The sequence below is a fragment of the Petaurus breviceps genome, unplaced genomic scaffold (genome assembly GCF_028583685.1).
Source record: "Petaurus breviceps papuanus isolate PSGF00001 unplaced genomic scaffold, PetGlider_PUasm1.0 90750, whole genome shotgun sequence".
NCBI lineage: Eukaryota > Metazoa > Chordata > Mammalia > Diprotodontia > Petauridae > Petaurus > Petaurus breviceps.
In genome coordinates this window covers 10772510-10786984 of record NW_027187335.1, presented here as the reverse complement: position 1 = coordinate 10786984, position 14475 = coordinate 10772510, and the positions used below count along the sequence as shown (strand labels likewise).

The window sequence follows — 14475 nt, the reverse complement described above, 5'->3', positions numbered from 1 at the left end:
CCTCACATCAACCCTGGGAGGTAGGTGCCCGTTTTACAGATGGGGAAACTGAGTCTCGGGTGAAGTGACTTGCCCAAAGTCACACAGCTGGTATGGGAACACTGGTTGCAAGTAGAGTTGGGTCATGCAGGTTCAAATCCTGTCTTTGCTATCTCTTTCAATAGACAAACACTTATTTAAAGTGCCCTACTATGTTCTAGGCTCCATGCTAGGTGCTGGAGAGCAAAAGATGAAATGCTCACTACTTTTGTGATCTTGGGTAAGTCATTTCTCTGTGTCGCAAGTTTCTTCCTCTGTGACCCAAGGGAGTTGGATTAGATGATCTCATAATAGGTCCCTTCCAACTCTAATTTAAACTGGGTAAATTGGGTCACTTTACCCATGGGAACAGAGATAGGTTCTAGGAACTGGGGAAGGGAGAAAGAAACCTTTATAAAGTACCCATTGGGTCCAAGGTCCCTTCAAACCCCAGGCTTTCCAACCAGATCTCTAACTTTTACATCATTAACATGAAAAGGCAAGTGGAGTTTTTGAGGGACAGGAAGGTAATGCCACTTAGCTTCAGCCTAACTCTTACCACATTGGAAAATTCAAGGTGTCCCATAAGTCTTAGTGCACTTTTAAGTTCCTAAAGGTTTTTAGGATACCCTCTATATGTCGCTAATATGCATTCACTTTACATGGTTTAAAGCTCTTTGAAGATTTAAACCATACAATCACCCTGTGAAGCTGTTGGGGTAACCAACCCATTTTACAGATGAGAAAACCAGTACAGAAAGATATGTGACTTGCCCAAGGTCATTCCATCAACAAATATTTTTAAGCCCTTCCTATGTGTCAGGCACTGCGCTAAGCACTGAGGATACAAAGAAAGATAAAACCCCGAGGATCTTACCTTCAAATGGGGGTGAGGAGTGGCCGCGGAATTATAGGCCTAGAGACGGAAAGGACCTCAGAGGCCTCTTAGTCAGGCTCCCTCTTCTCACAAGTGAGGAAACTGAGTTCCAGGGAAGTTAGATGATTTGTTCAAGGCTACACAGTTACTAGAAACAAGTGTCTTGACTCCCAGGCCAGTACTCTTCCTATTATATACCATGCTGCCTTCCTCATAATTTCATATTCCTGTAGCAGCGAGCACCCCAAGCGTCCTCAGGGTGTCTGCCAGCACAGGTTCTTGGATCTGCTTTGTTAAAGGAAAGCAACTCAAAAGGGGTTAACAAGCTTACTTTAATCAGTCACATATGTATCGTTTACTTAGTTCAGGGGGAAAAGGTCAGCACCCCAAACTTCAAAGTATACAGGCAGAATTATCAAGACAGAAACAGATCAAGTAGACAGCTTTCCAAACTGTCCGGCCATTACATCCATACCAAATCAACATCTGGATTTCAACATCTGGGTTTTTCAAAGCCAGGGGGCTCTGAACAACGGCTTCCCAGAATCCATATCAAATCACAGAACACTTCTCAAAGTGAGCCCCCAAACAAAGCTACACATCAGGGCTTATATAGCCTTCTCCTGGCTCAGAGAATGTAACAACCTTATTGCCTCACTGGCCAATCAAGAAGTATCTACTGAAAAACAAGCCTCCCACCCCAGGCTCTAGGTGCACTTTAGCCTAGGGGCAGGGAAGATCTTCAAATTTACATTTCCATTACAATTTCCCAGCCAGTCACTTATCCAGAAAGATGGAGAATTTTGCCTATGTCTCGGTTTCCCCACCTATAAAATGGGGATAATAATACCTGTCCTTCAAATGTTGGAGGGGATGTGGGGAAAATGGGATACTAATGCACTCTTGGTAGACTTGTGAACTGATCTAATCATTCTGGGGAGTAAATTGGAACTATATCCAAAGGGCTACAAAACTGCGTGTGCCCTTTGACCCACCAATACCACAACTAGTACCTCAAAGAGACCAAATAAAAAGGAAAATGACCTGTATTAACAAAAAATATTTATAACAATTCTTTTTGTGGTGGAAAAGAATTGGAAATTGAGAGGATACCCATCAACTGGAAAATGGCTAAACAAGTTGTGATATATGATTACGATAGAATACTACTATGCTATAAGAAATAATGAGCAGGATGCACTCAGAAAAACCTGGAAAGACTTACATGGACTAATGCAAAGTGAAATGAGCAGAACCAGGAGAATATAGTACACAGTAAGAGCAACACTGTAAGACACTCAACTGTAAATGACTTAGCTACTCTCAGCAATACAATGATCTAAGACAGTTCCAAAGGACTAATGATGAAAAATGTTATCCACCTCCAGAGAAAGAATTGATGGAGTTTAAATGCAGATTGGAGCAAAATTTTTTGAAAACCTTATTTTTCTTGTTTTTTTTTGTCTGTGGTTTCTTTCACAACATGACTAATGACAATATGTTTAGCATGACTGCACACATATAATCTGTATCAAACTGTCTGCCTTCTCAATGAGTGGGGATAGGAGGGAGGGAATTTGGAACTCAAAATTTTTTTTAAATGTACATTAAAAATTTTGCATGTGGTTGGAAAAAATTAAATATTTAAAAAATAATACTTGTCCTTCCTATTTCACAGGAGTGTTTTGAGAATGAAGTAATCTCATACCAGCTTTGGCAGCAATTAGTTTAGGTAGAAGAGCTCACAGTAACATCACTCCCATTGAAATGGGAGCAACTGAGGCTGGATATGAGGAGGAGGCATGACATTTAGATGAGAGGTGGAATGAGGGATAAGAAGTTTGTGAGATTTGAGTCCAAATTCTCCTCCCGTCCCCTGGCTGAGTAAGACATTTGCCACTCCTTTTACACAGACACTGTATGCCATAAATATTCCCTCTGCTAATTATTTCCAGTTCATCCCATATATGTCTTGTTTGCACTTAGCTGTTTACAATGTTGTTTTCCTCATTAGACTGGGCTCCTTGAGGGCAAGGACTGTTTTTGCCCTTCTTTCTTTGTGTACTTATCACTTAGCACAATGCTTGACACAAAGTAGGAACTTAATAAATGTTTGCTTGCTGTTGACTGACTATAAATAGGGAAGCTAAGATATTCACCCTGACCCCTAGGGTTCCCAGAAAGTCATCAAGATGAAACATCCCAACAACCGCAAAGCAACACACACCAGAATTTGACTGATTTCATCTGGCCGCTTATGTAGGACCACGATCCCATTGACTTCCCTCAGCTCATCTCCGACATGCACCAAACCTGAAAAGAAGAGAGAGCAGCTGATGGATCAAGGAGGAGGCATTGTGAGCCCTCCCTTTACACCCTTCACCCACACTCCAAGGACCCTGCCTTGTCCATGAAACACCTATCACAGCATCACCTGTGATGTTTTGAAAAGCAGCAATAACTCTTTCTATTTGCTTTTTAAAATAAATTCCAGGTATGTGCACACATACACACATACTTACACAGACACACATGCATACACAGACACACATACATAGACACACAGACATGCATACACATGCACAGACATACATACATACCCATACATGCACACATACACACAGAGACATACACAATACACATACATAACACACACACACCTCAAAGGAAGGGGGGAGGAGGTACAAGTTTAGAGATATAAGTGAAGATTCATTCATTTGAACAAACATTTATTAAGCACCTATTATGAGCCAGATACAGGACTGGTTTTAGAGTCAGGACAACTTGGGTTTGAATTCTACCTCAGACACATACTGACTGTGTGACCCTGGGCAAGTCAATCAATAAACATTGACTAAGCACCTACTATACACCAGGTATTGTACTAAGCACTTAAGTCAATTAATTTCTCAGTTCCTCAGGTAAAATTTTAAGAATACAGTAGTGTGAGAATTACTTGCAGCAAGCAACATTTTTATAGAGTTTCACTTTATGACAGCAAAGGTCGTGGGTTTGTATTTCTACTGGTACACGAAGCTGAACATCTGCTGCCCTTGACCAGCTGAAACCTCATATTGAAAGCAAGGCTGATTACATAAGTCAGGATTTTGGAGTGGCTAGGCCCCAGAGTAAGGAGGACCAGAGTTCAGTTCCGGCCTCAGACACTTAACACCCACACAAAAAAAAGTAGCCGTGTAACCTTGGGCAAGTTACTTAACCCCAACTGCCCTCCAAAAAGAAAAAAAAATAAGTCAAGGTTTTGTTGTTGGTTTTTTTTTGGGGGGGGGGGTTGTATCATGGACCCTTGGGCAGCATAGAGATCTCTTTTCACAATAATGTCTTGATATAATTGAAGGAAATGTTAGATTTCAATAAGTAAACATAAAGATGCAATTTTTCCCATTCAAGTACATAGATCCCCTGAATTCTCTCTACAGATACATTTAGGGGTCCATGCACCCCATGTTAAGAACCTCTCATATACCGTGTTTCCCCGATAATAAGACCTATCCCGAAAATAAGCCCTCCCCTTACTGTGTAAGATTCCTCTAAAATAAGCCCTCCCCTGAAAATAAGCCCTATTGAGATCCCCTGCACTACACGCTACATTACGGTACCCTCTGTATGCACCATCTCCCCCCCCAGGAAATGCACGCCACGCTCCGAGCTGCATCCAATCAGAGCTACAGCAGTGAGCACGTCATCCTGTTCTTCCCCAGTGATTTGCTTATTGAATAAAGGTACATTTTTTTGTTCACATTTACCTGTTTATTAAAATTGCTGTCAATGTTCATTAAAATAAGCCCTCCCCTGAAAATAAGCCCTCTGGTGGTTTTCTGTCCAAAAAAAATAATAAGACAGTGTCTTATTATTGGGGAAACACGGTAAGCCAGTCTAATTCAGTGCTTCTCATAGTTTGATCCAGGAACTACTAGGGGGTCCCTGAGACCTTTTTAGAGGGTTCTCAAGGTCAAAATAATACTAATAATGCTAATATATTTTAATTTTTAACATGGTAAATATCAATATATAATATATTATATACAATATATAATTTATATACTAAGTATAATATATAACATATTATGTATATATGTGCATACATATATAGCTATACACACACATACACACACCATATAAACAAAGCTCTCTAGAGGGTCCTCAATAATTTTAGGAGTATATAGGAGACTTGAAACCAAAAAAATTGAGAACCACTAATTTAATTGCTTTATTTTATCCCAAGTTATTCACACATCATTATCCAAGTGCCAGAGGAGTTGCTGATCTACACCAGTGGAGGATGTTTCCATAAAGGGATTTCTCTACACCAATAATTTTTTTTAAATGTGTGAGGCACTGTCTTTACACAAAGACCAAATGAAAACATCCCTGTCCTCAAGGAGCTTACATTCTACCAGGAAGATATAACATGTAAACTGATGAGTAAATATAGCGTAATTGGGGGTGGGGGGAGTAGGGGTTGGGGAAAAGGGAAGAAAGTCTTAACAACCAGGTAAGTCAGGAAAGGCTTCCTATAGGAGGTGACACAGAGGCTGAGCTTTAAAAGAAGTTAAGAGGCAGGACTGAGGTGGAAGGGCATTGGGAGCCAGCCTGCAGAAAGGCAGAGAAGAAGGATGTGCTTTAAGATATCTTAATACACATTCATTTCTTTACCTTTATGTTAGTAAAAACTAAAAATTTTGCAAACCTTTGAAGCAGGGATTCTCACGATCTTAGGAGTTATATTGACAGATTGTCCTTTGTTCCAGTCTTTATATTTTCCCTGTCCTTCATCCTCAAAATTCTCTGTGGTCTATGCTTACTTTACCTGAAATATTTGGGTGGGGGGGTAAAGCAATTGGGTTTAAGTGACTTGCCCAAGGTCACACAGCTAATAAGTATCAAGTGTTTGCAGTCACATTTGAACTCAGGTCCTACTGACTCCAGTGCAGGTGCTCTATCCACTGCACCACCTAGCTACCCCTACCTAAAATAAATAAAATTTTCTTTTTTCTTTTGGGACTTTTGATAAACACTCCATATTTACCCTAGAGCAGGAGCTCTTAACCTTTTTTGTGTTGTGGATGCCATTAGCAGTATGGTGAAACCTGTAGACTCCTCAGAACCATGTTTTTGAATGCATAAAATAAAATGCACAGGACTGCAAAGGAAACCAGTTATAGTAAAATAAAAATTTTCTCTATCTCTATCTATCATCTCTATCCAAGATTACACATTCCCTAAAATCTATCTACATATCCTTCAGGGCCAGTGGGACTCATAACTTAAAGAAAATGGACATTTCCTTCAATAGATCAAGGAACCTCTACTCCCAAGACTGTTGGCATATGTCTCTACTCAGAAGTGGCAAGGTTGAAGGAGTCAATTTGCGGCACAGTATAACATTTAAGGAGAAGGACCTGATCACTTACCACTGCGGTCAGCTGCACCCCCTCTCATGATCCTGGCCACAATGACTGCCCCTGAGTGTTCATCCCTCCGGATGGTTGCACCCTGAATCAGACCCCCAGAGAGAAGGCAAATCACTGAGGTGGAAATACCAAATCCCAGATCCCTCAGGCCCAGGTACTCTATGTCCCTTCTTCTACCTCCAGGAAAGGTTAGGCAAATTGGGGTTGAGGGGAAGACTCTCCAACACTGAGAAGAGACAGTTATCTCTTAAGCAAAGATCTCCCTCAACAGGAAAAGTCGAGAAAAATTACAACACCACCATGACTACCTTGCATCTATACAATCAGTCAGATACTTATTAAGTTCTCTGTGCAAAGCATTGGTAGAGTGAATTAAATTAAATCTTAAATTTAAGCCAGGGATTCTTAATATTTTTGTGTGTCATGGATCCCTTTGGCAGGCTGGAGAAGCCTGTGGACCCCTTCTCAGCATAAGCTTTTTAAATGCATATAATAAAATTCATAGGATTGCAAAGGAAATCTATCATAATGAAATAAAATTATCAACATTTTTTTTAAGTTTATAGACTACAGGTTAAAAATACCCGGTCAGTGTTTTCTTGTTATCTTATTTTTCACACTGGTGAGAAAGATAGGACAGGTATTATACCCATTTTTCAGGGGAGAAAGCTGAAACACTGGAAAATTCTCTATCTCTCTAGTTAAGTAATTTGTCTAAAATCATCAAGTCAGGCACCATAGCTGAGCAGGAGCTTCTACTCCTGAATCCCATCCCAGGCTCTCAGCACTACAAAGCACAAAACCTTTTTTTTTTCAGCAGAAGACAAAATTTTAGCCAGAATCAACAGTCACATCAACAGAACTGGAGAGGGATGACTAGGGCTCTATATTTTCTCAAATATGTTTGAAGGGTTGAGGGTGGGGGCTTGGTGAGTAAAGTGACTTCTACTGTTTCAAAGAAGGGAATAGAAAAACCACCCCCCAATTTACTAGGATAATGGAAGGGAATGAGGTGAAAGAAGAGAGAACAAAGAATGGGAAGATGGAGGGGAAGAGGAAGCCAGAATGGAGGAATGAGAGGCAGGATGAGGGTTAAAAGGAATAAGGTAGAGAATAAGAGAAGGGGAGGATGGGGAGATAAGAAGAAGAGAGGATGGAACAATAAGAGGAGAGGAGGATGGGGGATTGAGAGGAAGAGAGGACGGAGAAATGAGAGAAGGAGGGATGGGAGAATAAGAAGAGGGAGGATGAGGGCATCAGGGACAGAGAAGGGGGAATAAAAGGAAGGGAAGATGAGAAATAAGAGAAGAGAGGAAAGGGATAGAGATGGGGCGTGAAAAGGTGAAAAGGGGAGGGGGAGAAAATAAAGAGGAAGATGAAAGAATGCAAAGAGGGAGAAGGCAGATAGGAAGAGGGTTAATAAAAGGATGGGGGGAAAGGAATTAGAGGAGAGTGTAATGAGAGACTGGTTGGGGGGGCAGTGTGTGCAATACACATACCAGAGGTTCTTTGTTTTTCACAAGACGGACAATTTTCACTGACTCCTCATTAAAATCTTCCTCGATATTCTCAGGCAGAGGGGGAAGAACAGGGTCAAAATTCTTCTGAGCAACAGTATCATGTACCATGAGCACAGCCTGTAGGAGACCAAGGAAAGCTAAGAGCTGTGGCCCCGAGGAAGGAGATGATGGCTCTGTGGCAATCACTGCAGAACCACAGTTGGAGGCCTTAGAGGGCTGACTGCACACAGACCCATCAGAAAACCAGCAGCATGGAAAGGCCTCCTAGGGAGGCTCCCAGGCAGAAATGTCCCTGACTTTGTAGCAAGGGTGGCCTTTCCACATGGTTGTGGCCTATTCTCCCCAGATGGCATTAACCACATCACACACAGAAACAACATGTGATCAGAATGAACAATAATTTTTTTTAAAGAGAATATGCCCATCAACTGGTGAATGGCTGAACAAATTATGCTATATGGATCTAATGGGATATTACTGTACCATAAGTTACGGTGTATGTGGAGAATGCAAAGGAAGACTTATATGAAGCAATGAGGAACAAAGAAAACATAACCAGCAGTACAGTTAGACAGTGGAGACATTGGTACAGGAAACTCCCAGATGAGAAAAGTCCCTCTACTAATGTAAGCTGGTACCTCTCTGTAACTTCAAGTCTGAGAGAGTTGCCTAAAGCACTAGAAGTTCAAGTGACTTTCCCAGGGTCACACAGCCAGTATACAGAATAAAACATACAATGATTTAAAAAAAAAAAAACCATAATTTCGTCAGTGTAAGAAACTTCCAATGAGGAAACTCTCTACCAATGCACAATAATTACAAGAATATAAATAAAGTCATTATGGGGAAGCAACACAATTCTGGTCAAACGCCAGTTTTTTAAAGTTAATGGATGCAGGGAAAATTTCATCTTTCATTGCATTCATTTCATCTATCGCCAGTGCTTTGCAAATTGTTGTTATTCAGGCATTTTACTTGTGTCTGACTCTTCACATCCCCACTGGAGTTTTCTTAGCAAAGATATTGGAGTGCTTTGCCATTTCCTTCTCCACCTTATTTTACAGATGAGGAAACTGAGGCAAACGGGGTTAAGTGAGTTGGCCAGGGTCACACAACTAGTAAGTGTCTGAAGTTATATTTGAACTCAGAAAGATGAGTCCTCTTGATTCCAAGCCCAGCACTCTATCCACTGTGCCACCTAGTTACCCAGTCTTGCATATAGTAAGTCCTTATTAAATGCTGTTTACTGGCTGATGACTCCTTTCTGTTAAACTTTTTCAGGGAAAGTGTTTTCTTAAAAAGCTGATTAGATTTGAGAGGAGGGAGAATAGGAGTTAAGACGAGGGGAGATAGGGAGCTAAAAGGGGCCGGGGGGAGATTGGAGGAGGGGAGGATGGGGGAGTGGAGGAGGGGAGGATGGGGGAGTGGAGGAGAGGAGGATGGAGGAATGAGAGGAGGGGAAATGGGGGATAAAAAGGGAGACTAGGGGATAAGAAGAGGAGAGGATAAAGGGGGAATACATTTGGGGGATGGGGAGAGGGAGGTGTGTGTTGTGTCAAAAGAAAATATATCAAAGTCATTTTTTAAAAAAAAGCTATCTGGGCCAGGACTGAGAAATGACAGGAGTCAGTACCCTGAGATGGGGAGTGGACAGCAGCTGGAGCAGCTCCCTCTCATCGCTGTGGACTGATGCAGCTTGTAGCTCTTCTATAACCTAAGCAGAAACAGGACACCAGAGGCAAAAGGAATTAGCTGAATGCTAACCAACTTCCTACTTATGATAGGTTTTTTCAACTGTTTCTAAGCAATTTCTTGGTCAAAATCATTACTCCTGGGACTTTTGACCCATGTTCTAGCCCCAAACTGGCTGGACAGCCAAGGGGTCCTGTTACATCCTTGTCTGCTCAGGAACTGAGGGACTGATGCCTGGTATTGCAAACTCCCAGGCTCTGGGGAGTAGACACAAGAAAGCCCTCCTTTCAGTGCTCCCTGGTAAGAACTTAATCATCAATAAAAGTGAGTGGGTCAAATCTAGGGCTAAAAGAGATCTAACAGATCATCTTATTCAACCTCCCCACTTTACAGAGAAAGAAACAGAGAGGGAAAAGTGATTTACCCATTGTTACAGAACAAACTAGTGGAAGAAGCAGGACCTGGAACCCAGCTCTCATCTATTCTCCAACTACTTTGATTAGATAACATCTTAGGGGTTACCTGGTATAATACTTTCATTTCTGAAATGAGGGACCTGAGGCCCAGAGAGGTGGATCATTTTGTCCAAGGTCAAACAGAAAGGCAAAGGCAGAGTGGGGGAGATTTGGGGACTTACAGGCAGGGTTCTCTCTCCACTAGATTATGAGAGGCTCAATTATGAAGCAAAGGGGAGAAAGGCATTCTGTGCATTTTAGTTTCCAGTGTGAACTTCCTCCAGGTAAAACAGCACAGCCCCCAATGCTGAGAGTGGAAATCTGCCAGAGAGGGAAGACTTACATCCTCTGCGAGGGCTGTGGCACTGTGAAGAACTGGAGTTGGGCTCTGTCTCTCATAGTAGCGCAGTTTCTCATGAATCTGAAATGACAAGTGGAGTTTCTTGAAAATGAATGCAAATTCAACTAGTTTCCCAAGTCCTCCCCCCAAAAAAACCCATAAAGTTTGGGGGGAAAGAGCTGTAATCTGGACCCCAAAGCATGTTACTGGTCACAAGGTTATCAATTGCAACACAACAAACCACTCTATTTCTGAGCCTGGAGAAGAACAAAGCTTCCTGGAGACAGAGGAATGGATGGAATGATCTTCAGAGGTGACCAGGGAGCCAAAGACATCTGAAAATTCTAACAGGACCACATGAAATATAACTGAACAATCATTTATTAAACACCTCCTATGTGGAATGCATTGAGGATATATAAATGAAATACCCACATATTTGTAACAGGGGTTTTGTGTGTTCTTGTTTCTCAATGGGGGAAGGAGACTAAAGGGAGAGAAGGTGGATTTTAGTTGATTGAAAAAGATTTTAATAAAAAGATAATTAAAATTTGTTTAAAGAAATGGGGGGAAATGAAATGCCCCTGCCCTCAGGGACTGATATTATTCATGAAAGAAAATGGGGGGGGGGGGGTAGGGATGAAACAAAAGTTTACCTTCATTAAATAACTGAGGCTTTTCTCACTGAAGACATCTCTCAAAAACCCCATCTCTTCTTTATGGTTAGAGTCTGGTCTGAGCTGGGAAGTCAGTAGGGCTAGGGTTTCATGCAACCCTGAGGAAAAGGGAAGAGAAAACAAAGAAGCAGATAGGGAATGAAAACTGAAATGGGAACTTCCTACTCTAGGAAGTGTAGAATTATAGGATTTAAAGCTAGAAGAGACTTTGGAGGTCATCTAGTCTAATCCCTTCATTTTATACATAGGGAAACTGAGGTACAGAGGATAAGAAGACTTATCCAAGGTAACTTGGGTAATAATTGACAGGTTATTAATATCAATTATTAATAATAATTGCCATGCCCTCTAACTCTGATCTCTTCAGTTAATTTTTCTTAGTGACCTGGGGTTTTCCTTTCATTAGGCATGAAAGTTTTAAATGTAACAATATAAGGTTATCTGAAACCTCATATGTTTCAGACTGCAAAAAACTTTGGACAATCACACACTAGTTAAGATATATCAAGAATTAATTCTATTATTTTTGTAACAGGTCCCTATATAACTAACACTAACCTTATTTAACTGGGATGAGACATTTCCTTAGACAAATGCACAATCCAGTCAATAAGACTGGGGAGATTCAGGGTGAGGCAGGGGCAGGTCCCAAATTAGTCGATAACAACTCAGTATAAAACACCTAATATAAGCTTTTTCCCCAAATTAAGCCTGGAAAATATTTTCTGACTTATAGCTCCCTCTCCAGAGTTCTTGTCTAAACTTAAATCTGGAGACATTCATGTTGTGGTTGTTAAATTGTATGAGTTGTGCTTGATTCTTAGTAGCCCCATCTGAGGTTTTCTTGGCAGAGATACTGGAGTGGTTTGCCATTTCCTTCTCCAGCTCATTTTACAGATGGGGAAACAGAGGCAAACAGGTTAAGTGACTTGCCCAGGGTCACATAGTTAGTAAGTGTTTGAGGCCAAATTTGAACATCAGAATATGAGTCTTCCTGAGTCTAGGTCTGGCATTCTATCCACTGTACCACTCAGCTGCCCAAGGGGACCCTCACAGGATCACAAATTTAAAGGTAGAAGGGGCCCAATGCCTACATTTTATAGAAGGCTGGAAATATCCAGTCAACAGCAGTGACTAGGACAGGACTGGAGCATTGGGAATAGGGGAAGGAGAAGTAAAGTTTCCTCTTTATTTAAGTTTCTTGTTGTATGATTACTTTTCACCCCTAATCCCATGGGCACTGGGAGACAGACTCACCTGAATCTTCAGACAGCACTGGCATGCTCGTCTTCCCAAAGGAAACTTTCTGGTTGAAGCGAGAATTCTTCTTCTACTGCCTAACCTGGAGGAGAGAAGGGGGAAGGATAAAATTGATTATATCCTCTCTTCTCTCCAGCTCTGCCCCAGCATTCATTCATCTAATAACTAGGAAGTATCTACATTCAAGTTCAGTTCTGTTTGACTGGTAGAACACGGTTCAATGAGGTAGTTCAGGTTGGAGGAAATCACTGGTGATCTTGGGCTTGGTGTGACCTTAGACAAATCACTTCTTGTCTAGGGCTCTCAGTTTCCTTCTCTGTAAAATGAAGGGATTGTATTTGATGACCTCTGAGACCCCTTCCAACATTAACATTCTATGACTCTCTGATCTCTTCCTCTGATAATGAAAATTTATTGTGTTTCTTTATGATGGGCTTGGGCTCAGACAAGCTAATTACTTTCCTGGATGACCACTCAGTGCTCTCCTCTATAGAGACAACTGTCCCTCCCTCTGCCATATCTCCTAACATACACTTGAATATACCCTCCTGCCCTTGGTCAACCAGCCACAAATCAGCAAGTATTTACTGTATATTTAACATGACGTTCCTTCCTTCCTCTCTCCCTCCCCTCATTTTACCAATTCCCCAGGCTCTAAGATGAAGGGAGAATATAAATCATGAGAACTGCTAGGTTAAATCAAACCAAGGATTCATCCAACCAGGATTCTACCACTAATACCCCTCAAGAATGCAGTGGCAGTAATATTCCCTCTTGGGGAGGCTGGAAAGGAGGAGGGGAATGGTATCTTCTGACCCTCTCCCACCCAACACATAGCCATAGCTGATAGAGCTGGACCTCAGTGATGTGTGTACATACACCTCAGCCTTCCTCTACACCCCTCTTCCCAAAGTTCCCATCCCGGCCAACTCTCTCCTGGGTGATACTGAAAAGTCCAGATCTCTTTGGGGTTTGGGAGATGGGAAAGAAAACCTGTAGCCAGGAAGAGGTTGTAAGGAGGAGAAGAAGGGTCCTGGAGGTTGCCAAAGAGGAGGGCCTGGCAAAGGATGGACGCTGGGGCAGGAAAGAAAAAAAAAAGATTGAGAGGAGTATGCTTTAGAGGAAAGGAATAAGGTCCCTTGGGGTCCAGAGCAGAAAGGGTCTGAGCACCTTGCTGGCTCCCTCTCTAAGCAAGGGGCTCTTTGATCTGCAAGCTCTCTATGAAGCTGGGGATGTGGATAGAGTGAGGATCGGGAGCCCCTGGCCCATACGACCCACTCTCCCCAGACCCTCTCATCTTCTCCTGTGCCCCTGGACGACTTCTTCCTTTTTCAGTTCCCCCACCGAGGTCTCTACCTACCACCGGTTTCGAGCTCCGCCAACAGGGTCCAGGGTCCAGGATCCAGGCGCTTGGGGCTGCTGTCCAAAAGCTGGGGCCGCTCTCTTGCCCAGGCCGTTCCAGCCTCTCGCTCCGCCTTCCCTGGCTCCTCCCTGCGCTGCCGCCGTCGTGTAGCGTGTGGGTGGAGGAGGAGAAAGAGATGAACTGAACACTAGGAGACAGATCTGATACCCTGGGTCTGTGGCGCCGCCCTTGGAGCTCGCCCCATCTTTCCTCCTTGGCGCTCTCCGAAAGAGCCTTGCGCCCGATTCTCTGCCCTCTATCCCTCAATACACCTATCACCTCATCCCCAGGGACGCTCCTTCCTCACAATACTCTTTCCCCACCTCCCCTCACATCTGGCCACAGAAATTCCGATTTCTTTAAACCTTCCCTCAGCCCACTTGGGTCAGGCTGACCCAAAAATAGAATCTAATGTTATCAAGGCCGCTCCTACTTATGGATGTTTGTGCGCGCATTTAGGGACATGGGGAGGGGTAGGGAGAGTTAAGGGGAGAGAGAACGATGTGTGATTCTTAGTGAAAAGATGGAAGAGAGAACGTGGAGGGGGGGTTTTGCAAAGAGAGCCCCTGGGGGCTGGAGGATATGTGTATTGAGGTGTGAGTGGAGTGAATGTGAGGAAAGGTCTACAAGGCATATGTGTGTGACAGGATGGAGGCAGAGAGCAGGTGGATGTGTGGATGTGTGTGGAGGGGGGGTGGGGCAGTGTTGTGGAAGGAGGGATAGAATAATGTTCTGGGAAGGGAGGGTGCTGGGAGGAGTGTGTGTGTGTGTGTGTGTGTGTGTGTGTGTGTGTGTGTGTGTG

The 14475-nt window shown here is 42.7% G+C and overlaps 1 protein-coding gene across 1 annotated transcript in view; it reads right to left on the bottom strand.

Moving 5' to 3' along the window:
• The window catches only part of MPP3 (MAGUK p55 scaffold protein 3), a 60238-nt gene extending 46479 nt beyond the window's left edge, over nt 1–13759 (bottom strand). Inside the window, exons 1-8 of the mRNA XM_069067555.1 lie at nt 13632–13759; nt 12269–12353; nt 10991–11109; nt 10338–10415; nt 9481–9561; nt 7827–7964; nt 6328–6409; nt 3123–3208 (exon numbers count right to left, since the gene is read on the bottom strand). Coding sequence (XP_068923656.1) covers nt 3123–3208; nt 6328–6409; nt 7827–7964; nt 9481–9561; nt 10338–10415; nt 10991–11109; nt 12269–12293 — 609 coding nt within the window. The 5' untranslated portion in view covers nt 12294–12353; nt 13632–13759. The remainder of the gene's footprint in view (nt 1–3122; nt 3209–6327; nt 6410–7826; nt 7965–9480; nt 9562–10337; nt 10416–10990; nt 11110–12268; nt 12354–13631) is intronic.
• Between the last annotated feature and the right edge of the window lie 716 nt (nt 13760–14475).